General features: G+C 36.4%; 1 protein-coding gene across 2 annotated transcripts in view; it reads right to left on the bottom strand.

Annotated features, from left to right (window-relative positions):
• HTR7 (5-hydroxytryptamine receptor 7) overlaps window positions 1–24,694 on the bottom strand; it is a 30,840-nt gene that overhangs the window by 5,100 nt on the left and 1,046 nt on the right. The window contains exon 2 of one of the 2 annotated variants that reach the window (XM_066323859.1): window positions 3,030–3,776. In XM_066323859.1, coding sequence (XP_066179956.1) covers window positions 3,030–3,776 — 747 coding nt within the window. Of the gene's footprint in view, window positions 1–1,847; window positions 3,777–24,694 lie in introns of those variants that run through there. The other variant, XM_066323861.1, reaches the window with a different exon arrangement.

Raw genomic sequence — 24,694 nt, 5'->3', positions numbered from 1 at the left:
CGGACACCCATCTATCTGACTCACCCTTCTGGCTTTCCTCTGGAAACACACGTAAGAACACACAGACCACAAGTGCAGTCTCATCTTGGGTTTGACAAAAACACATGTTGACATAGACTTTTCATTACCTATTCTTGTATTACTCCCTTGTCAGATGTGTAGTGAATTAGCTAAGTGAAAAAAATACTATTGCTGCAGTTAGATATTGTGATGTAGTTCCATTTATTTATTTATCTTTTAAAAAGGTGAAATGTCCTGTTCACAAACTCAAACATTTCATTCTTGGTCTTCTTAAAGCCTCTTTCCATTATATTTCTCTCTAAAAACATTCTCTTCTTCTCAACTTCTTTTCTTCTCTGTGTGCTTAGGCAGTGAGACATTCTTCTAATCTTCTCAACTTCTTTACTTTCCCCCTCAAATACAGCTCCATTTAAAATCACCTTCCATTTGTCTATATTGTGGCTTGGGTGTATGAAGAAACTTTGTCCTGGTTTGTTTTTTCTTTTGTTTGTCTTTTCTTTCTAAACATATCCAGAGATCAAATATAGATGTTATCTCCAAAAACTTTAAGGATTGGTTTATACACAATAACAACTGTTACTCCTTCCTGAGCTCTCATTACCTGAAACAGATGGTAGAGGAAAGCTGGACTCCTGCAGGATGTTTTCCCAGAGGAAAGCAATTGCCTTTAGTGACAGCTGGGCAAATGTCAATTTCTGACTCACAAGACACATATTTCATTAAAAAAAAAAAAAAAGGAAAAATCTTATTTGCAGGAAACATAGCTTCTCAGGCTCTCCTGCAGAATAAAAATGCTGAAACTTCTGTCCAGAATTCTAAAATCACTTTCAGAGTTTTGTAGTTCCACTTCAAGTCTTCCCAGATACATGTATTTATATATTCCCATGTATATCCTTACACAGAAAAAAAAAAAAAAAACAAACTTGCAGAAGGCCTTGAAAACTTCTCACTTATTCTGGAAATAAACAAAAAACCAAAAAAGCTACTCTGATAAGTAATAAAGAAATAACAATAATTTCATGTTGAATATGGAAAATGTGCTTGAGTTAACATGAGCTCTGTCTCATGCTTCAGAGCTTGTAGATATTCTGGGCCCAAATCTCTTCTTGTCCCTGTGCATAATATTGGAGCATTTAAAAGAAATAGGACTGTCCTAAATCAGTTCAAAAATTCTTTAGAAAATTGTTTTGAAGCTGGAACACAGCCTCTTGCTCTATAATTCTCTTCTGAAAATGAGGCCAAAATGTACTCCCTACTGTAGGGTATGAATGCATCCAAAATTACTTAGGCATGTTTCAGTACACACAACTCAGCACATCAGTTCAGGTCTTGTCTATGTGCCAGTTAGAGGCTCAAGTGTTTGCAATTATGTCTGTGTGCTTGGAACAAGGGATCTGGCACAGATTGCTCTCTACTTAGCCCAAATTAACATCACTGAACTCATTTAAGTCATTTTGGCTTCATACTTGAGAAAGCGGGGACAGAAGTTAGCCTGAAGTGTGATTTGATGCTGAGGCAGTTTGGTAATGAACATGCCTCCTCACTGATGTCCCCATATCTGAAAAAGTAGATCAAGATCTGAAGCAGTCTTTGTTCACTAATGTACCCTCTCCCTCTGCCTCAGCTGGAACAGGGTGTGCAGTGCAAACTCAGGCCAAAGAACTCATCTTGATCTTATGAGTTGTTTTGTTATTATTTGAAGTTATTATAGTAGTATCTTACACAATCTCTGTGTTTGTACTAATATATAACTAATAATATATTAATATAATCAATATGTTTAGTTTTAGTTTTTTGATAAAAACATTTTTATACTATTTGGCCGTGCTACACTGATGGAACAGATCTGTTACCAAAGTCAGGAGACGTAGGATCACATACTTGGACAAACTCCAATGGTGGTAGAAAAAGCTAGAACCAGGAAAAGTAAATTATCTTTATTTGTACACACAGCAAGACTTTAAATCACTTCAAGCACAAGTGATGATTAAAATTGTTTTTTAAGGATAAAGTCCAGATATCTCTGAAGTCATAAGGTCTTATGTTTCTTTTTTCCTTACTGACTTCAGAAGAGAAAGAAATCCCAAAAAGTAGAAGAGCTTTCAAATAGTCAGTAAATTAACTACTGAAGTGGAACAAGGACAAACAATATATCAACAAAAATGACTTGAGCACAGTCTCCATCTAGATTGGAGAAGTGCTCGGCTGAGAAAGCCAAGAGAATTAAAGAATAAAGAGATGGACAAAGACCAGACATATCCAAAGTAAACTGCAATCAGACACATTTGTTATGCTAGAAATATCGTACAAGATTACCTGGTGTGATCTGCACAGCAGCACTGCAGCTAACTGTGCTGCATGGCTGTATGCAGCAGCAGATGCTGGTCCATGTGACTTTACTCAAACTCTTATATCACATTGGAAGTGTAATGCATTCTTTCAGTGCCAGAGTTGCTGTGCAAAGGCAACATTAAATTTCACAACATAGCTCATTTCCAGGCAATCCAGTAAATTAAGGTTTAATGAACATATGGGGGTTTATAATAAAGAATATTTCTAAGAAATATAAGTTCTTTGATTCAGCTTCTTCTTTGATGATTTATTTTTGTCATACTAAAGTGGAAGGAAATGAACTTTTCATGATTCTTAGGTCTTTATTACAGCTAAGAATCTCTAGGACATAAGGTGCATCCAACATTTAGACCTACTAAACATTTTTGGGCAAAACAAATGGGTTAGGCCAACTTTGCTTTATCCTCACTAACAGCTCAAACATCCTGCACTACATTTCACTTTCATCCTTTCTTATATTCCTCTTACACCCAAATTCTTTAGATGGTGGTCTTGTTTCTCCAGGCTGATTAGGACTGGTGGACTCTACCTTCTTTCTTGACTGCATTAACAGTACTCAAGCCTGGTTGTTCCTACAACACTTCCTTCGAACCTGTGGGGAAAAATCTAATGGGATAAAACAACCAAATATCACAGTAGAGGATGAGTGACCTTACAGAACAAATTCTGGCTTTTCTGCAAGCTTCAGAGCCTCGTGCATGCCTGCGGCTGAGAGTTTGCGGTTGATATTCCTGTATCTGCATTGCAGCAGGTTGCGATAGGTTGTCCTCAGGTCCCGGTTGAAGAAGGCATAGATAAAAGGGTTAATGAGAGAGTTTGCATAGCCCAGCCATAGAAATGTCCTCTCCACCCAGAGGGGGATGCAGCTGCATGCTGTACCACAGATGAAGGGCCTTGCAGTGGACAGGAGGAAAAAGGGCAGCCAGCAGACTGTGAAAGCCCCAACAATAATCCCAAGGGTCGTGGCAGCTTTCTGTTCTCTTTTAAAGATGGAAATGTTTTTCTTGTCGTGCTTTAGGAGTCGTGAAAAATTAGTACATTCTTCGGATTCCTTGTGCAGTTTTACAAGTCCATTCACAGAAATCCCTTCCATTTCTTCCAGACGGGGAAAACCAGTAAACTTGTGTTTAGCAGCACTCCTCCTGGCAGCTTTATAAATCTGATAGTACATGAAAAGCATCACCGACATTGGAATGTAAAATGCAACTGCTGTGGAGTAAATGGTGTAGCCAAAGTCTTGACTGATGAGACAAACCTTTTCATCATTTACATTCTGGGCCCAGCCGAAGAGTGGGGGTATGGTGATAGAGGCAGATAAAAGCCAGACACACAGGATCATTTTGGCCATACACTTCCCATTCTGCCTTACAGGGTATGTTAGAGGTCTCGTTATTCCCAGGTACCTGAAAGGATAGCACAGAGTTACTACAGAGGGCAGGGGTTAACTGTTAATAGTAATTTCATGTAGTCTGCCCTAGGCCAAAATCTTTGGTTAAGTTTTCTCTTCCATAATTTTCAATCCTCTCTTTTCATGTACTTCCAACTGGTAAACTCATGTGTCTTTCACATCAAAATTTATAGTGATATTATGGAAAATAAAAGGTCTTTTATTCCAGAAAGAAATCTCCATTGGCCATATCAGGCTGTGATTTCTATACATTTGTTCAATCCTCATGCACGCAAAGCATACTTCATCTTTTAAGGAAATGCTGAAACCTAAGTTTTATTTTGCTACCTTAAGAAGTCTTGGAGTATAGAACACTGCTCATTCCACAGTCTGTCACTTGTTGCATTGAGTGGATGGTTATAACAAGCAAGCATCCATATTCACTCTTATGTATTCAAAAATTAGGAAGAGCCCTGTCCCTAAGCTGAGTTGTCTTTCTTTCCTTCATGTTTCAGGCAGAGCAACAAACAGCGAACTTACACCAAGAGTAGACTGTTTCAGAGGTAAAATAATTCTTTTTACCATCACTTAATTAGAAAATACATTTATTCAACGTCCAAACTTTCACTGAACAAAATAAAAATCTGTCCCAGTTCAAGAAGACCTGAGGAAGAAAACACAGTTTTACAGACAAGAAAAATGTTTATAATGGGTCAATTTTTCATTAAAAAAAAAAAAAGTTTAGATCTGTTGACAACTTTTATGTTCCCTAATTTGTGGTACCTTAAACTAAGTTTTGTTTTTTTTTTCTAATTACAGAAGTATTACTATGGCTCTATATAGCTGGTTAAGAATATCCTAAGTTTGAATTTACTTTCAACTATAGAAAATTTCTGTATTTCCTCTCTAACATGGGAATTTAGATGGGAGTTTTATCTTAGATGGAATCAGATGCCTTTACTTAGACCTAAAATTTTTAGTTTGAATTTTGTCTCCTCTCAACTGGAACTTACCTATGAGTTGCTGTTAACTTCTCAAATTGTTCTTTTTGACTTCCTCCAAAAGAATTTAGAGAAAATCAGGGCAATTTGTTTTGTTACTTGTAAAAGAAATTATTTCAAATCAAGTTTCTGAATAATGTTTTGGTTTCATGAGCTACCAGTGTTTATTCACACAGTGAAGTTCTGGAGTGTTGCAAACAAGAACTAACAATGTGATTAAAAATATTTTTAAGGAGCATGTTTGCTCTGTCTATTCACTTAGCACATCAAATACAAGATTTGCCTGGCTCTGTGGAATGCTGCATTGTTGATTTTACTGCAGTGCAGTAAATCATGGCCAGTGCTTTTGCTTTATACAAGCACCCGGGCATGCTACAGTTATGGAAGTAAAAGAAACATCATTTACTGATCTGTTTTGATGAGTATCAACAATCCTGTTCAACCATGTCATTGGTTTTGTATTGCTGCTATGACAACTGTTACACAAAGGACAGACTGCTTTATTGTGCCCTATTCTTGCCAGGATGCACAAGTAAATTGCAGCAGGTCACTATTTTGCCAGTGAATCTGTGCTTGGAGGGGCCAAGAACTAAAATTCTTATTGGAATTGTCTGGGATCAGAGCAGCCCAGTCCATGGCCTGTGCTGTTAAAAAGGGCTGCTCCTTGTGCCCCTGACCATCAGCATTAGAATATAGTCACTGGCCCAGCAGCTGTGGGCATCAGAGAGAGACCATGGAGATTCCTGTTTTATAGCACCATGGCCAAAAACATTTCCACTCCCGAGGAGCCAAGGGTTTTTCACGGTGCTCCAAGATGTGGAAGAGTGCAGTGGAATTTCAGTTTAACTCATTAAGGTACAATGACACTGCTTTAAGCAATGCAACTGCAGCAAGGGTGAGCTCACAGCTGCAGACTTTTGGGAACAAGAGTGGCCTACCCTTAAAATTTGGGTAAGAATAGTCCAATTTAGGTACAAAACAGTTGAACACATCCTTTGTGTGCAAAGACTTCTTGTCATTTACAATGTGTTGTTTTTAAAAAAATTCTTAAAAAGATGGTCTGCCTTCCTGAAGTATGCACTTTTATAGCTAATTCACAACTGGCCACTAAAAATAATCCACTTTTGAGGTGAATTTTATTAAGTAGCTGAAAAAGTTAAGCTGGATTTCTGTAAAAATCAGATCTGTCGGCTGCATACTCTGAGTGCCTACTGATACATTCTCATGCACCAGAATACAAAAAAAAGAATTCATGAAAGCATAAGTATACTGAAAAGAATGAAAATTCATTAGTTTTGCACTGGCATCACTTTTTTGGAGTGTATCTTTTCTTCAGAAATGCTATTTGAAATTAAAATACGTTCATTAACATAAAAATACACCAGCATCCTTTCTGCCTTATTCATTTTGCTAAATGTAGTATGATGGGGGGAAAGAAGTCAGCAGGCAAAAATGAAGGACTGTTATCTTTTAATCTTTCTGTATGAAATCCATTACCCTTGAAAACTCATTTGCAACGTCAAAATAATGTAAAACACTACTGTTGTCTAATACACTAGAGAGTGTTCAGGGCTTAATAGATTCATGAACTTCAAAAATATTGTGTCAAATTCAGTGGGAAAATATGCTTTGTAATTTTTAATCTTAAACTAATACTTTAATAAACGTACTTCAGGTAATTCAGCTGAACTTACTGTATTCAAGTGTAAGTAACATCTTGAGGTCTTATTACTGGGAAAGAATGAAGTCAGAGTCCCTAAAAAGCCCATTTCATGTGTCTCAGCTATCCCCCACATGAAAGAAGTGTCTCAGACCTGTTATTCTGAGATTTGTTTCTTTCACATGCCACAGATGTTCGTTTTGATCCTAGAGAAGAAACTGTGCTTCAGTTCTCACTTTTAAAAGAAGGGTAATGCTATTTTGTATTCCTCCTGCTCTGAATTTCTTGACTCTATGGTTCTGGCAGACAGGGCATCTCTCCACGTTACACCCAGCACAGTGAGCTCGGTATCTAGGTTACTCCCCAAAGGCAGATGAATGGCCCTCATTTCTTCTAAACTTGTCATGGCATTTTCCATCCAGCACTGCCTGATGCTGCATGCAGAACACTGAAGTGCAGGATGCTGTACCAGTTGGGCAGCCCTATGGGAGGCACAACAAACACAGCAGTCACATCATGTGTTCCAAGGGTGCTGGGTGAGTGGAAAACACTGAGAGGGAAGAAAATGGCACTACTGTCTAATGGATACAGGGAAAAAAAAAAAAAAAAAAAAAAAAAAAAAAAAAAAAAAAAAAGAAAAAGATGATGTGAACATTTTTATACTCTATCACATTTGTAGAAAACAGACCCTTCCTTGGAGAGCTCAAAGTAAACAGCAGAGACCAAAAAGAATGCAAATGGTGAGGGCAGAATAAACTTCTTGTTAAATGTATGTGTATAAACACATGAGTACATCTCTATCCTGGGTTGGTTTCTTATGATTTCTTCAGTGTCTCTGCTTGCCCACTGAGGGTTCTGCTGCAGTCCCATTCAGGTGTGAGGCACACATAGTGTGCCCAGCTCTGGGGAGCAAAGATTACCCCAGCCTCTTTCTGGATCTCTGTCCAAACCTGGGAGAGGGTAAAGAATTCCCTCCTTTCACCAGCCATTGCACAAAATTGCCACTTGCCACACACAAAAAACACCAATAACAGAAAAGGTAAATGAACAATTACCTTTTGCTTTACAAAAATCTGATTCTCTGTGGCATAGAGTTCTTCCCCAGTATCTCTAAATAGTATTTAATGACAAGAAATTGTCATATAAATTTAATGTAAAACAATTATAACTATATAGGTCTGCTCCTGAGATTATTACGTTTGTGGGCTTTTTCATTCTGGCTTTTCTGCTATCAATCCATTACAATGACAACATAGAATAGTTTTTATCCACAGGGCTAAAAACACCTCTATTATCACTTAAACTATAAATCACATAGGCAGATGGGTCTAGTACTCACACCTTTTGAAATATCCAGCAAACAACCTGAGACTTAACAGCTATACTGACTTGAACAATACAAAGAAAATAGTAACAAGATGTTCCAATTTGTGATCATGTGTCCTAAATCTCTCTTTCCTACCTCCATTATATGGCTAAAAGATAAAAAGGACTTGCTTGTCATTGTGAGCAGTCATAGAGCAATAGAAAACCATACAGTTAAAAGAATTAAAATAATTTTGAAGCTTCCTGCCCAATTCAATAATAAATTGAATGCATCATGACATCAGCATCACTTAGGCAACTGTTGTACCACACGTGTAACTCCTTTGTCTCTGGTCTCCATAGACTTTATGAGCAGATAGAATTCCATTCCAGTTAGTCCACATTTATGTCTCAGAATTCACTGACTTGATCTAACAGATTTCAGAATCAAATTAGATCTTTCACTGTCTGACTATGCTTCTATGAAACAGATTGGATTGCTATGGAACAAGACTAGAAACATACTGGATATGATACAGATGTGCATTACAGCCATTTCTGCCAGGAATCACAAGATATTGTTTTGTTACCAGTTACCATTTGATTAGGAGTTGTGCTTAATATGAAGCTCTGCCAGTTCTCCTACTGTCGTATTTTAAGAGTAATGAAACTGCTTTATTCTGAAGACACAACTATACTTCCTCCTTTGCTTCTCTGTTTCTCTAGCACAGAAACTTTCTGTCTTGAATATGTACATCCATGCAGGATTTCTTGACAAACCCACATCTGTAGAATCCCATCCTGTATTTTACCTGCAATAATAACTTATTCTGAAGAATTATAGTGATCTACTGGATTTTCTTCATTGGCTATGATCCTGTCATCATCTTTCATAATGTTTTTTCTGTTTGGCTCAGCGTAACATTAAGAGACACTTCACAAGATCAGGAGCAAAATGCCATTCCTAAAATCTCTCCAGCATTCCAAAATATTCTCCCTAGTATAGTAATGTATCTAGCTTTCCCCTTTCCTTCAAATGTAAATGTAACAAGTTGAAACAAAAATACCAAATCTATTCTTTCTGTTATGGCTATGTCTAAACACCTAGCAAATACTGTTTTCTTTTCAAAGATGATGTGTTTGCACAATGCAAAAGATGCTCTGTCCCTCAGGCATCCTTTTAAATAAAACAAGGTATATAAACATACAAACTGATCAGGGAAATACTATCCCACCACATACTTATGTAATTGAGTCAGAAGTAAAAGAACAGAAACATAAAAAGACCTAAATGGGGACATGAGCATTCAGCACACAGCCATGGTGCTATATTGTGACAATTACCTTGTGAATTATTGTACAACAGTCCTTTACCTTTCTACAGTACAGATTGGCATCATGATCACATCATGATCACTGCCAGTTTATTGCCTGGGAAGAGGAGGATATTTCAGAGGCAGTAGAAGACTTTTCTCCTCAGCAGAAATTATGAAAGTTACTAATTTCAATGCATGTATGAAATCTTTCCAAATATGAATTGGGTCACTTTAAAACCTGAACATAAAATATCATGCAATGGTAGAGTGAGACAGCAGAACTAACAAAATCAAAACAGAATTCAGCAGAGAGAAAAAGACTTTGATTAGCACTATGCTTTATCTAGTCAAAGGCTGCATCTTTCCTATGCTGTGAATTAGTACACAATTTATAAAAGTCTTAGCACAGTGGTCAGTTTCCACATCTTAATGGCTAGAAATCCTAAAAAGCTCTACTTCATCCTTCTCAGCTGATGTTGAACGGACAAATATATAAGATCTTAAATGTATGTTTTGATATCTATTCTTCTGGATGCTTATGCTTCACATTGCATAAAATTTCAACATTATTCTTATCATTGAAATGACGATGTGTTAATATTTCATTTGGAAGAATGAGAATGAAATACTTGTTTTGCTTTCAGTAAGGTTAACACTTCACATTATTCCTCTTTCTCTTTTTAATGAAACGCATTTGCCTAAATTCTCTTTATAACAGGATGATCTTCATTTGTACATATTGAATTTATTCTACATAATAAGCATTCTGACTTAATTTTTCTTTTTCTCAAAAATCATTGTAGGGGGTTATTTTTGATGAACTCAAGAAGTGTAGGCTTTCCTGGCAGTGGGGGAGGATTAAGTCAATCAAAATGAAATATCTTCATTCTAAAGGAATGCAATTTGCATAGTAGAAGGTTGCTTTCTCCTCTCTTGCATTTCTTTTGGTTTCTTGTGCTTTCCTGGGCTTTATTCCTTTCATGTTGTATAACTTTACAGCTCCATATTTTTCTTATTTATTTTAGCTCATTTTTTGTGCTTTTATTTCACTCATTTTCATTTCACCTTCTTGCTGTCTTACTACTCTGTCTCTGTTAGCTCTGAATTTTTCCTTGTTCATTTTTGCCTACTAATCTTGGACATCCATCCCATAGGTAGGGGGATGCCTTCTGTTCTCTTTCTAAGAAATACTTAACACCCGTATTGCCAGAATATGTATTTTCATTCAACTTCTATTACCTCACTTGCAATTCTGAAACCATATTGCTCTTTACTTTCAGACCTTGACAAATTTCTTTCACCTGCCCTCACCCTTTGCTTTTCATTTTCACCCTGCATGATTGTCAAAGCTTTTATCACCTGTCACATCTTATTCTCAGCTTCTTGACAAACCAGTTCAGTAGCCTTTCATCTTCCACTGCAAATTATACATTGCTTGAAAGGAAAGGTCTCAATATGTAGTTGCTGATATTTACCTTGCAGCACTGCCTGAATGTTAGATAATATGTATTTCCTACCCAATATTTTGCAGTTACCCTTATCAGTATTCTAAATTACAGACTAAATTCTTTTATTAACTCTCTTTGAAGAAAACTTTACCTCTATATTTTCCTTTTTCTACCATCACCAGAGACATTACTGTATGAGATAATAGCAGGGAGGTGGATTTCAGCCCTTTTAGTCCTACACCAGCCTCCTGGAAACATTTGAAAACTGAAAAGGTTTTGGACACAAATTATTTGGAATTAAGTTGCATTCTATAATGGAAGACTTACTATTTTTAACTTTTTTCAAAATGTTTGAACTGCAGCTTTGTGGGTTTCATCATCACTTGTTTCCTGTATACAAGTGTGGTTTGCTTACTGAGTGCAACAGGATTAATTATATACAGAGCTCAAAAGTGCTTTCCACCCCACTTCTTGATACATAATCTGTAACGCTTCAAAAGCTTTCCAAATCCAGGCAAGTCACACACAGGAAGAATAATTTTTCTTTACACTGTTCAACAACCTGGAAGGATGAGGAAAAAAAAAATCATGCTTTTCTAAAAGAAAACACGTAACTCTGTCAGGGACATACTACCCACTTCTGCCTTTTCACCCACTCACAACCCCTCCCAGCTATGCAAGCTCCTTTATTTTACACAGATATATTTATTTTTGTGGAAGAAGTGAGAAGAGAGTCAAAATATTTTTCCTAAATTTCTTTTTTTTTTTTTTACCTAAGTAAAAAGCTATCTCAATCAAAATACACAATAAAGTATTATTTACAATACATACTGGCAACATTTTAGTAATATTCCTTAGAGAAAGAATTCTCAGGCTTTTTAAGAAATATCTAATTAACTGAAAACTTCTTCATGAAATTCATCATAGTATACACACAAGCTGCTTCACAAGTACAGAAGCTTGTGAATACAGCTTTATACTCTGTGGTATCATTCAAAGTAGTTGTTAAATCATTTTATCAATCAAGGAAAAAAAAGGAAACAGAAATATCTTCAAAGATGACAGTTTTTTGCTATCTTCAATAAGGGTATTTATATCAGAAAACACTATTTCTATTAAAATTCACATTTCAATTTATTCTACATTGAGACCTTTTTTATTATCCCAAAATCTTGTAGATCCATAGAAACAAATGCTGTGCATTTGCATCATGTCAACTCTTATACCTGAGTATCTAATTACATAAGGTTTTTACATTCATTTTCATCTTTATGTATATGAAGCAGTATTTCATTTTATTAAGTTATTACAACATGCCTGGCCTCTTTTTGAGAGAGCAGAGAAGATATTTGAACTTCTGATAATATCTGGGAGACCAAGATAAGAAAATAAGAAAAACTCTTTTCTAGAAAAAGAATAAAAGAGGAATTGAATTCTTGTTTATTTCTACCTGGTTGTGATGTTCATTAGCAATTGAACACACAGGAAAACAGGATGGAAAAAGCTAGGAAAGAAGTTTTATCTCACATGGCCTTTTGTATTTTAGAGGAGAACTGGGTAATTCTGAAAAGGGAAAATGATGTGGCATGACTGGAGGGGGAGATGCTGGCAGAGAGCTTGAGGAGCAGCAGACACCTTGAGCATGAATACACACAGTCCAAAACCTACTGAGGAAGGATGAGGCTTGACTTGGAATATTGCTTAAGGGGACTTATTCTCCCCTTTAAAGATCTGGTTTCTTGAAGTACCAGCTGAGATGAAATCCCTACTCTTTTCGACAGAGGCAGTTTCTGAACAAACAAAAATGGAAAAGAACATGTTTTGCAGGTGCAAACTGGAATATCCTCATTTTCTTTTTGTGTTCTCCCCATCTCAACCCTCTTGTCCCTCACACCCAGGGGAATTGTCAGAGAATGTGTGGAGGTTTGATTTCAGAGCTATGAAAAACTGTCCTTTGTTTTTTAATCAGTCATCAGACTAATATAAAGCAGAAATGGCTAAGGTGATTTTCTCCAACTTCACTACATGAGTCATGCTCGGATTGACACTAAACATCAGCTTAAAAGGAATTATTTTGAAAGTTATAATAGTGTTTCAAAATGAAAACCTCCCACAACTTTAACTAGAAAATCATGACTGATGTCTTCAGTACAATTAAATTAAACATTTCAGAAACTTCCATAGTGTAAGTGATGAATGAAATGAAAAACCACGGCCCACTGAACTGATAATACCACTATATTAAAACAAAGTATCCTCAGGGAATAACTATTTCAATGTGCTGATATTTATGTCCCTTCTCTTCCTTCCTTGAATACAAACAGTTTAAACATAATATCCCCAAATAAAGCAGTTAAGGAACAGCCCCTTCAGAATACTTCTTCCCTCCTCCCTCTTCTTTCTTTTCCTCTCTATGAAGAGACAGGAAAAATGCTGGAAAGACCAGGTCCAAATTCTCCTCTTTGCTTCTTCGTGACAGTAATTTTGCATGAGCCCTAAGGAACACCTGTACAGTCACTATGGGTGAATCTCAGTACAGACCTAACCTATTTGCTCATTTTTTGGCTTTGTCCATAGTTGTATTGGCCTGAAGGCAGATCTGAATTTTTTAAAATCAAACAAAAATTTTGCTGTGTTCCATTGGATCAGGTATGTGAAAATTACAAACGCTGACCTCAAGCTTTATTTGTTTGCCCAAGCCTGGCAGATAAAAAACAGGAAAATCCAAGTCTAAAGCAGGTTTAAGAATATTCTTTCAAAAACTGTGGGATATACAAAGCATCTTATATAGTGTTTATCTAGCTTTTTTTTAAAGATGTACACTGGAGTTGCTTCCTCTACAGTAGTAAAATCATTTCTCTCTACCTCGTATGAATAAGTCTTAACACAGGAAAAATCATATCCAGTTTTGGAAGCAGGGGCTGTGGGCTGGAGCGAGCACAGCGTGAGGGGAAGCTATCAAGGAAGGAAGACAGGAGGTTAGATCAAATTGAGTCTACTATTCAAGAACATTTCAGTGACTTGTCTTTAGATAATAAGGTGATTCCTCCACTGTAACTTGTAAAAACAGCTATTTTGTGTAATTTCTTGATATTTTAGCAGTACATTTTCTGCTCAATATATGGTACAGAATGAGGTTATCATGTCTTATCATCTTTCATGCCAATGAATGTAAGGTTTTTTGTAGCTACCACAGTTCTCAACCATATGTCATTGATCTCCTCAGGCACTCGTTTAACTAACATATTCACTTCCAGCATGCTAAACATCCAGTCTTGAGTTCTCCCTTCACATGCAATTCTCTTGCCTGCTGTCATTTTCCTCACAAAATGTCTCATTAATTGCTATTTTGGAATTTAGTATCAATAAATTGCTCAGGCTGAGCTCTCTCATATAAATGGGAAATAGAAAATTTTCAGGAATTAAATACTGCTTTATAAATATTTCCTCCCTTTGCAGTCACTCAGAATCAAAAACAGAGCCCCAGGTACCCTTTAACTGAAGGAGAAGGTTGAAGGAGAAAAAGACCTAGTGATGAGAAGTAACTGCAGCAAAACCCAAACTGCAGTCAGTAAAACTGTGTGTTCAGCCTTTCCCAACCTCAGTATTTAGTAGTTCATTTGTCATAATATTTATTCACTTTTACCAGCAGCCTTTGGGATGAAGAAAGCAATGGCCAAATGGACACTATTTCTCTCTAGCTAACAAATCCTCCACTTCAATGAACTTTGAACCTCCTGGGTCTTGCTCAGACTTGCAAGGCTGTGGTTCCACATGGGTGGATTTTTTCAGCTTGGACCAGTAACATTTAATCCAAATCCAGAAGTACATACTCCCCATTTAAGATGTCACCAGGTCTGCCTTTGTAAAGGTAGCTGCAAGTAAGCTTAGAGGTCACTAGACAGGAAACCCAGGGAAAGACTAGCCAGGACAATGTGTCCTCTTTGTCTAAATGAACATAGGTCTGCCCACAACAAATTTCCACTACAATGTATTCTTTTTTTTTTTTCACCAACATCCTTCATATTTTCGTTCTCTTTAAAATTATGCATAATCTGCAACACTAAATATTTTCAAAATATAGAACACATTTCAACACAAACTGCTACCACCAGCTTCACAGGCATGAAAACATAGTACATCCAATCTACAAAATCTCTTGCTTTTTTCTTGTCAGGAAAGGAGTTTCTGGCTCTCTTCCCCTGGGCTTTCTGTATAGAATGACAAAATTTGAGGACAGATTCGCTATTGATTTTTCACAAATACCCATTTTTCTGGCTTAATGTGTGATTGTGTGGTCACAATACCTTCATAACACCTTTTCATGTTCCTCATAATTTAGAATGATACATTTATGCTAAAACAGAAATACAGCTGATGAAAGATCATCTCCTCCTTCAAAACCTTTAAAGATAGTAGGATGTGAAGATTATCAAGGATCCCAGAACTCTCTTTTATATTAATTTTACAGCTGCTACACCACACACAAAAGCAGTGGAACAAGTGGGATCAGCAGAAAGAAGCTCTTCTTCCCACCTCTGCTTTTTTCCACCTTCTTCCCATCTTTGCTTTTTGTTTTTCTCAGCAACAAATTGGGAACTCTAAGGCACTGAAACATGTTGGCATTAACTCTGTGTGGATAAAAAGTAAAATACCTAAGGTTTATTTCTGTGGCTACAGCTCCCAGTGATAGCAGCTTTCATTGCCAGGCTGAAAACCACAAACATTCATTTGAATTTAGGAGCAGAATGCTGGCATCGGTGTGGACTGAATCACCACAGCTGGCCTATGGACATCTCAGGTAGCTCACTGAAGCCAGAGGTGTTTGAGATATTTGGCAAAATCCTCCCTTTATTTCAACAGCTCAGCAGCAGTGCAGAAGCTTTGTGTTTAATAACAGGCTTTGGAAATGTTGAAATGTTAGACTCCTTCTTGTGTTGTTTAATTTATAGATAAATGGTCCACCATGCTTTTTATTTTCAGTTATTTTTTAAAAAAATAATATTGTGTTCAGTAATGACCATATCCATTTTGCAAAAATAGCTTTTTCATATGGGACAATACACTCTTGAGACACAACAATCAGTATTGTTGCTAAAACTGCTTGTGATAAGAAGTGGGTGGGTCTTCAAACACAGATATTTAGGGCAAGGAAAAGGAAACTGCAGTACATAATTCAAAAGTTAAGTCTTTTGAGCCAAAGCTGTACCACTTTTAGCATCAAAACATCTTATTAGACTATTAAAGAAAAGCTTTGCATCTTGTCAGCAGCTCTTTTGGGTCATGGATATAAATATTTCCAAGTAATTTGTGGCCAGACAACAAACTCTTTGTTCAGGGATTTAATATTTTAACTATTTGCTAAATGTCAATTTCTACAGCAAATAAAGAAAATTTAACAACCCACATGGAGAACTACTTACAGAAAATTATTGTGGCAAATGATACTGTATATCTGAAATATTTCATGACAATCACAACATGTTTTTATGGCTTTTATTCATGATGATAGCTACATGGTAAATTCTACAATAAGTTTATATAATACCATATACTTCTGTTATCTGTACTTACGCCTTCCATTTTTACCTTCTCATATTTATACTGATTGACAATTTCTGAACAAACACCTGTTATCAGAGTAAATGTTCTGGGGCACTATTCTTTACTTTGACTTTAAAAATCCTGTATTTTCTCGCATGGTAACAGTCCTCTAGTGAACAGATGCTACTGCCACAGACTTGGAACTTTGCAGTTACCTTTTGTACCCCTCTTTAGAGATCTGCAAACCATATGTTGAAATACATTGTCTCCCGTCTCCAACACATCTCATGAAAAGCAGTTTATAAATAAGGTACTTAAAGCTCTTTATTGGTGGCCCAATTTCACTTGCAGCAGCAACAGGCCATATTTCTGATTACAAACACTTGCATGGTTGACAAGAAATTATGATTTAAATGCCACCAAGGGCATCAGTATTATTCAGTGGAAGAGAAGGTGGCACACCTCCACACCAGGTTATTGGGAAGAGACCTCATGATGTGTTTGCCTGGATCTCCAATTACAATCTCTTCCAAAAAAACTGGAGAGTTTTCAGCCAAAAAAATAAAAAGTAGGAAGTTTGTTCATAAGTCTGCCACAAAAAATAGTGTTCTATTTCTTGCTGCCAGTTCTGATTTTACCCAGCTTGGTGGATATCTGAGATAGAACAAGCTCTGTCCATGTGTCCTTGGTCCCTGACCAGTTTTTCCACCACTATCATCATGTGGCAAGCTGCTCCATGCCCCACAACCTGCCACATTGTGCAGGAAAAATAATTTCCAGCATGAGAAATTCATTTTGACCCCCTTTCAGATGAGTCTGTCTCCACTTCCCACAATGTCTTTAAGAGATGAAAGAACTGCAAACAAGGATGGATTTTTGTTGGATTACAAACTTTCCTTGTGGTTATACTTGAAACTTCTACAAGCTAAAAAACTTGGGTTTTAAGGTTTAGGTGTTTAACTATACCAAAATCCCACCCTTTTCCTTGATATATCCCAGGAAAAAACTCTGCTGCCAATTTTCTCTTCAAGACACAATGTACTTCTAAGAATAGACTTCACTCCAATTTCCCTTAACTTAAAAAACTTATTTTTGTAATATCCCTCTTGGCTTTGCGTTTTGGTTTGTTTTTTAGACAATTAGCAGTGAAATAGCTATCAGTGATGAAATAAAACCCCTTCTGTGGTGTCTTGTGCTAGCTCCCATTTGATGGCAAAGGCCATGGTAGACAGAAAGAATATGCTCAGTACTGATTTGATTCCCATGCACATCTCTGTTCAGCACTACTAGAGAATTCATTCTGGTCTGTGCATTACCAAAAGCCATGTTTATTATTAGAAGTGAATCACTAGCAGATTTGCATACATGCTAATGTGTACAGAACCCCACAGATGTATCAGATAATCTATACAAATTCTATACAAAGCCTGAATAAACAGGAAGGTACAAACAGAAAATCAATGCCACTCGCTCTCTATTTTTGCCATGTTAGTTAAAACAGAATAAAAACAAATTTTCACTATGACATATTTAATCCTGGGATCTTTTGAAAATGAAAATTTGCAGTAAGAGATTTTTTAAAAAAAAAATCCTTTTTTTTTTTTGCCTCTTTTCAGTATAGATAGGAAGAATTATACTATTCAGTCCTTTAGAAATAGTTGACTATCCAGTACAACAATAAACACTAAAGCCTGTAAGCTTTCCAGGTGAAAGAAATTATCCTCACCTTACAGACAGTCGTGACCATTAGAACAAAACTGCAGTGAGCACTCTTTCATGGTACTTGTGCTTTGGGCATACAGACACCAGGGTACCTGTGATTTTGCTCCCCACTCTTTCTTCTGACAGCTACACCTCAGCAGACTCAGCTATTTCTCAAGCTCTTTATTTTCATACAAGACCTACAGTGGCCAGCTTTCTTTAGACTTTCTGGTCCACAGAGGAAGGACCAGATCTGTGTGTTACATATCGAGGGAAAAAAAAAATGAAAGAGGTGTTTGTGGCTGACAGACAGTGCCATATGTACTTATCAACTGCAGATGAAGGAAGTTTTAAAAGTTGCCACGAACATTTCCAATGAAATATTTCAAACTCAAGAACAAAATCAAAAGTAATACTGTGTTTCTTCAAAAGGAATAAGATACTTCATATAATTTTCAGGGAGTTTTAGAAAAAATTTTGAGAAAAAATTAATTTGGGAAGGTGAAAACATTCCCTGATTAATTTCTGCTCTTATTAACTCTTGTATGAGCATGCTATTACTGATAAAGTAATCTTGTTTCAGTGTAAAAACTATCAAAGTTTTGATGTTTTGTTCTATGATACTCACCCAGTTCAAGAAAAATAGTAAGAAAATATATTTTGAGACCTGTGTAATCAGGTTACACTACACCCCATGCCAGTATGATACGCATTTGCATTTTTGTGATTTATATTAATATATATTATCAAATGTTTGCTTCAAAACCTAAGAGAAGAGTTTCTACAATTGCATTTTTGCTGTGAATTTCGAAGCAAATCCAACCTTATTTACAGAAACTATTTTTGTGACTTTGATAGGAAAGAAATCACTTTTTAAATGCCTCCAGAGTGCCCTGCTTGGCAAAAATGTGAATTAATGTTCCCTTACCTCTGACTTATCAGGCTCCTTTGAAATGTCTGGATGAACCCCCAAGAATTAGAGACCCCAAAATCACTTCTGAAAACTCATCCAGTGTTAAACCCTGGTAGGAGCAAACAGAAGATAGTTTCAAATGTGGGGGGGAAATACAACATCCAGTTTCAAGAAAAGGCATTCAGGAAAATGTGGTTCAGTCTCAAATCTCCTGCTACTCACTGAACTACAACTCCCCATTCATGCACCTTGAAAAATTACCAGTTGCAGTCTCCTTTGCACTGCCACCTCTAGGTTATCTTGCATCTCCACACTTGGTGACTCCCTTTCAGTAATACTGCTTAAATGCATCCAGTAAAGAACAGCAAGAGAATAACCTATCTATAGATTTCTTTTCTATAACATCTTTTAGCTTCCCAAGTTTTGTCAGCCTCTACTGTGCAGGCACAAGACACGCAGCAAACTTCGGAACTTATGCCTCTTTCTCTGGAAAGGGACAAAATTTCCACTCATCATGATGTTAAAACCTTTTCCTATGTAAAGTTTTCACAAACTGTTGTTTTATAAAATATCTTTTATTCGTTAATTCCCACCTACTTATTGTGCATCTGGTAGTGTGTTCAGGAAGCATAGTGTCTTTGCAAAGACATTATAAAACAATACTTGTGGCTAAGACCAGGTTATCCTGTAAGTAACTGCACCTCTTTCAGGCCGCCCATGTGACACAGAAAAAGATACCCAGGGATACAAAAGTACCTAAAGAAATGGGATCACATTAATGCAACCAAACCTCCCAGATTAATTTACTGGTTTGGAATGGGATCTCACAGACAGATAACATTGCACTGACTTATACTACTTAATGCACCTGACTTCCAATTGAACTTCTTCATCTCTGAAATTCAGACCAAAATTTATTTTGTACCTTTTTTTCAACATAAATAATGAAATGGAGATTGCATAAGTGTTCAGCAATAAATTCTCTGCAATAAAGAAACTACATCAGCTTAAGGAACATTCTTTAAATAGACTACATTAGAAAAACTACCTGGAAAGGAGTAATCTGTTCTTTTTCACTTTAGTTTATCAATTCTGTCTGTGTCTTTCATAAGCTAGACAAGTTATTTACAGGCTCAGAAAGAGTACTGTTGTTTATCAGGCTAAACAATGGAAAAAACGGCTCTTGTGAGGGTGGCTGTTGTTAGCAATTAGCTGCCATGCTGATCTCAAAACTTTCTTCTGCAATACAGACCTTAACTGCAATATCACACACTTCTATAGTTCCTTTTAGGTTTTTCCTCATTTCTCAGTTATTTCTGTGTAAATATATATATAAATATATATATATAAAACAAAATCTCATGAGTGGCACTACTGGCTGTGTATGTTTATTCTAGATCCAAAATATATTAAATAGAGGATTTTTTTTCATAGCCATTTCTGCAAACATATTCTACATGGATTTTGTGAATGATCTGAGCAAGGTTGGCAGAACAGACTGATGCCTCTTCCACCTATGGCACTGAGGCAGAAAAAGCCTTCATACCAAATAGGAAGCTACACAGGACTACTAGCTACCATTAGGTTTAGTAAATTGCTGACAGTTTTCAGGTCATATTATCAGCTTGGGATGTAGGTAGAATTTAGACATCTGAATTCTATTGAAACTGCTTAAATATTTATTTAAATTTTGTTCCAAATTCTTCCTTTGAGGAAATTTGAGGTCTGTGCAATTCCTAGACATGGAATGAGGACTCAAGAAGCCAGTGAACTTTTTGAACGGACACATTCTAAAGAGAAGCATAAGTACTCATACTTAGAGTGTGGCAACACAGGCAGTGAGAGAGAGCTGATCCACGTGTATAAAAATCTCAGGATCAACAAGAAGGCCCACTTATTTGCAAAGAAATTCTAAATCCTCATCAATTTAATGGAAGCCTGGAATACTTGTGAATTGTTGGCCAAGATACAGACTGGAAAAGTTTCCAAAAAAGTGTTTCATTACTTGTGTGGGTGTGGAGAAAGTGTTATAATTCTTCAACTGTATCAGAGTAGATATATTTCTTTATCACTTTCTAAGCCAAAGAACTATTTTTAAATTGAATTAAAAATTGCTACTTATGCAGTTATCCTGTGGATACTCTCCAAAACAGCATTTCTTGGGTACGAACAGCATGATGAATCAGCATGAAAACACCACCAGTTCAAATATAATTAATTCCCTTTATTTGTTCATTCCCTACTAAGATGTGGTTTGTATCCATCCCTCATAATTCTCTCCTAATACTTTCTCACTGTTAAATGTAAAGAATGTAAAGGAATTGTGATGTGATAGAAACTATTTAGTTCCGAACGAGAAAAGTGGAGCCTTAAAGCAAAAAAATAAAAAAATCCAAACACCCTAATAGAAAATTCTTAAAGAATTCAATCATCCTGCAAAAGTCTCTGTAGCTCCTACGTTTCTACCGAGATAATACTCGTACCACAGATGGAGAGAATAGCAAAGATAATCACTGACTGAGTAACAAGTTGTCTTGCCTGTTTATTCCTTACAAAATTTGAAAAGGCAGAAATACTCTTGTCTCTCCACCATATCAGTTTTAGTTCTGACAGACCTGCCTGTAAGCAGATAGACTTCTTCCAAAGTGAGGGCTTAAATAAGATAGAGATGCCTAAAAAATACATTCATTTCAGGTCACCCTGATAAAGATCTCTGAAGGTTTTTATGCCGTGAAACAAAACGGAAGATATGATCTGAAGAAAAGCACAATCTTGGTAACTTCAAGGTAACTTCATGATCTCCACAAATTTAGGTCTTTGTGGATAACCAAACAACCTTTCCAACCTGGCTGCTTCCTTGTGCACCCTGTGCAAAGTTAGATATCCCCATAATAGCACACTAATTCTACTTTGCACCTTTATCATTTACACAACTGAAAATAGAAGCAACTTAAAAAGCACAAGAAGCGTTTGGTGTGTTTAACTACAAAGAAAAATTACAAGGTTTTCCAACAGAATTAAACCAGCCCATTTGTACACCCCATGCTAATATGCTTCTTTCAGAAGCTGATGTATTCAGCTAAAAAACACATCCACCAGTAAGGGCTGGTGCAACAAAATCTCTCTGTGAGCAATAGGCTTGCCAGCTGCTGGCATTTCAGGGCTCTCAGTGGCATGAGCTGAGTAGCACATATTTGTGCAAGGGAAACAAATCAAAAAGCTTTTTCAATTTACTCATTTTATCCTCCTTGGCAGCTCCTCAAAGCCTCTGTTTCACTAACTTAATTGTTTGTTTAATAAAAGGTATTATTTCTCTTTAAAAACCGTGCCTAACAGTTTGTAACAAATTTGGTTCTTTAAGATGAATTCATTAGCAATATTCTTTCAGCTATTTTCCTGATTCTCATAGCTAGTCAGGAAAAACCTAGAGATTTAACAAATTTTAAAATGGTCAGTTTATTTGTTCTCTCTGCACTGCCTGCAATAGCCTCATCTTTCACTTCAGCAGAGATGTTACTGGATCACAACAAAGGTTTCCTAAAGTGCCCTAAAGAGCCAGGTCACAGTGCAATTCCTAATTATATTTCAAAAATGTTTCTTTGTCATGATTTAATCCTTCTTCCTAACTGTCTCTCAGGTAACCTCAGGATCTTCAAGATTTAAGTACACCTAAATGTCTCTGAGGATAGTGGCCAACTTGAAGGACAGTAAATTTCATTCACTTCCTCTGTTTCTGGAATTTCTGATTGACATTTCCTGGTTCTGTATTTGTATTAGTTGCCCTGAGATAGTAAGACTAGTAAGGGAGGTATCATTGATAATCTACATAACAGAAAACATGGAAGTGTTTCCACCAAAGCCTTGGAAAAATGGACCTTGTGAAAACAGTCTGACCCTCTATTGCACTGTATACATTGTGATTTGCAGCTCCTGTACCACAAACAAAACTTAAAGTGGAGGTATGTGTTTTCAGAGATAAATTTTCCTCAGTGATCATTCCAGAATTTCCTACTACATACATGTAAGAACTCCTGCTGATCTGACAGCACCATTACCATCAATGCTACACTGGCAACATTTCATCGTTCACATTTGATTTTCACAATGCCTCCCTAGTTAGCATATTTTGTACATACACACTATTCAAAGATTGCTTAATATCCAAAAACTAATCTTTGGCCTGGCTTAGCAGTGTTGCAGCAGAATAAAATTAATTATTTTTAAATAGGAATAAAAATCATGGAGATTTTTAAATTCTTTATTGCTGAGTAGTTGAGACATTTTGTTAATGAATTGCTGGCTTGTCTCCTTTTATTTATGATACTTACTATCTCAACTATATAATGGATTTGGGTGACAGAGGTTAAGTATCATAAGTCACAGAATTTTAATTTCAAGTAGGTACTAGACAATAGTATAATGAATTATGGAAAGATGGTGTTCAATAAACATTGAGTGAAAGAAGTAAGAACACAAAGACAAAAGAATAATTCTAGTTTAAATCAGCAATAGCTGGTGAAAATCAGTTATTTACAAGAGATTATATTATTTCTCAATACAGAGATATATCTCTTGCTAGTATTTTAGGGGGAGAGAGGAGGGGAGTGGAGGGAGAACTGAGAGAAGACAAGAGATGCTGTCATCAGTGTGACTAGCTCAGCCAAAGCCCCTGTTCAGCACACAGCAGTGACCTCAAATGTTAAACTAAGAAATAGAAAAGAGTAAAAGCCCAGTGCTACAGTGTGAATCATCACACATCCTTAAGAAAGCTTTATTATGGTAACCTGCTTTCAAAAGGTTAGTAGATAGGGAGATGGAGAGCTCAGAGATGGATGTAAGAACAATCAAAGAATAGAATACTTTATGGGGAGAGAGTGTAAAAATGAAATCACCTGTCTTACAAATAGTATAGAAAAGCAGAGAATAACATTGGGAAGGTAGATAAGTCTATTCATATTCTCTTGCAATACAGGAATCGAGTTTAAAAATTAACTCAGATAACTTAGAATTAAGCAAATATCAATTAAAAACAAAACAAAACCAAAACACAGTTTGAAACTGTCAAAGTCTGTACGTGGATATGTGGATTTCATTGCTACATGATGCTCTGCAGCATTCAGGTAAATGCTGGCCAATACAGAAGTCACCCCAAAAAAAAAAAAAAAATACTGCAACAGAGGATGCTTGCACAGAAATTGAAGTTCTGAAATTAATAAAAACTGTGATGCTCCTTGGTACAAAAAAACCTCCATTCACTGTAGGAATCTCTTTTGAAAGACTGTTGCTCTGCAGAATCCTAGTGCAGAGCTTTTCTTAAAACTTTCTGAAGTAAACAGTCAAGGCTGCTGTTGGATATTGGAATTGGTAAACTATTTCTAAAACCTAGTTATGAAGTTTTTCAATTCTAGCCAATTGTGTGGAGTTGTAATGAAAATTTACCTTTTAGCTGTTAACATTCTTGGCATAGAATTTAGGCTGTGGAAAAGGGAAGCTACAGGCTGAACTTACTTTAGAATAGAACCTGCATGGAATAAAGGAATCTGTCAGCCCTCCTCTGCTTCCAGAGGACTGACACAGGCAAATGAGGGCTCCTTGGTATGGTTTTTACATCAGAGCTGAACATCTGAGATACTCGTTGGCAGTGTGGACACACCTCCTTGTAGCCCCAGTAACTATATCTTTTGGAAGAAGCTAAATGTCAATGAGCATAACTTGGTTTTTAGGACAGCAGGGGAAATTTTTTAAAAAGCAAACTTTTGAAAGTAATTTTTTCTTCAAGCAAAACATTATTTGTCAAAGATGAAATCGAGCTGTTCTGGGATTGTCCTAGAATAAAGATAAAACCTTAGTAAGCTATAATTACTCGCACCTTTTCTGGTCTGGTAAAACTCCACTGAACTCAGTGAGGTAGCACTGTCACCAGCTTTGAAATAATCAGCTCGAATCTACCTGACATAAAACAGTTTAAAGACATATGTTCCAAATTCTAAAGCAGCTGGAAGTGCCCTATTACTCGCACAGAGCCATAGTAAACGTTGACAGTTTA

The sequence above is a fragment of the Sylvia atricapilla genome, chromosome 8 (assembly GCF_009819655.1).
Source record: "Sylvia atricapilla isolate bSylAtr1 chromosome 8, bSylAtr1.pri, whole genome shotgun sequence".
Taxonomy (NCBI): Eukaryota; Metazoa; Chordata; class Aves; order Passeriformes; family Sylviidae; genus Sylvia; species Sylvia atricapilla.
Note: the sequence above shows the minus strand (reverse complement) of the source record. Positions and strands in the feature narration are given on the sequence as shown.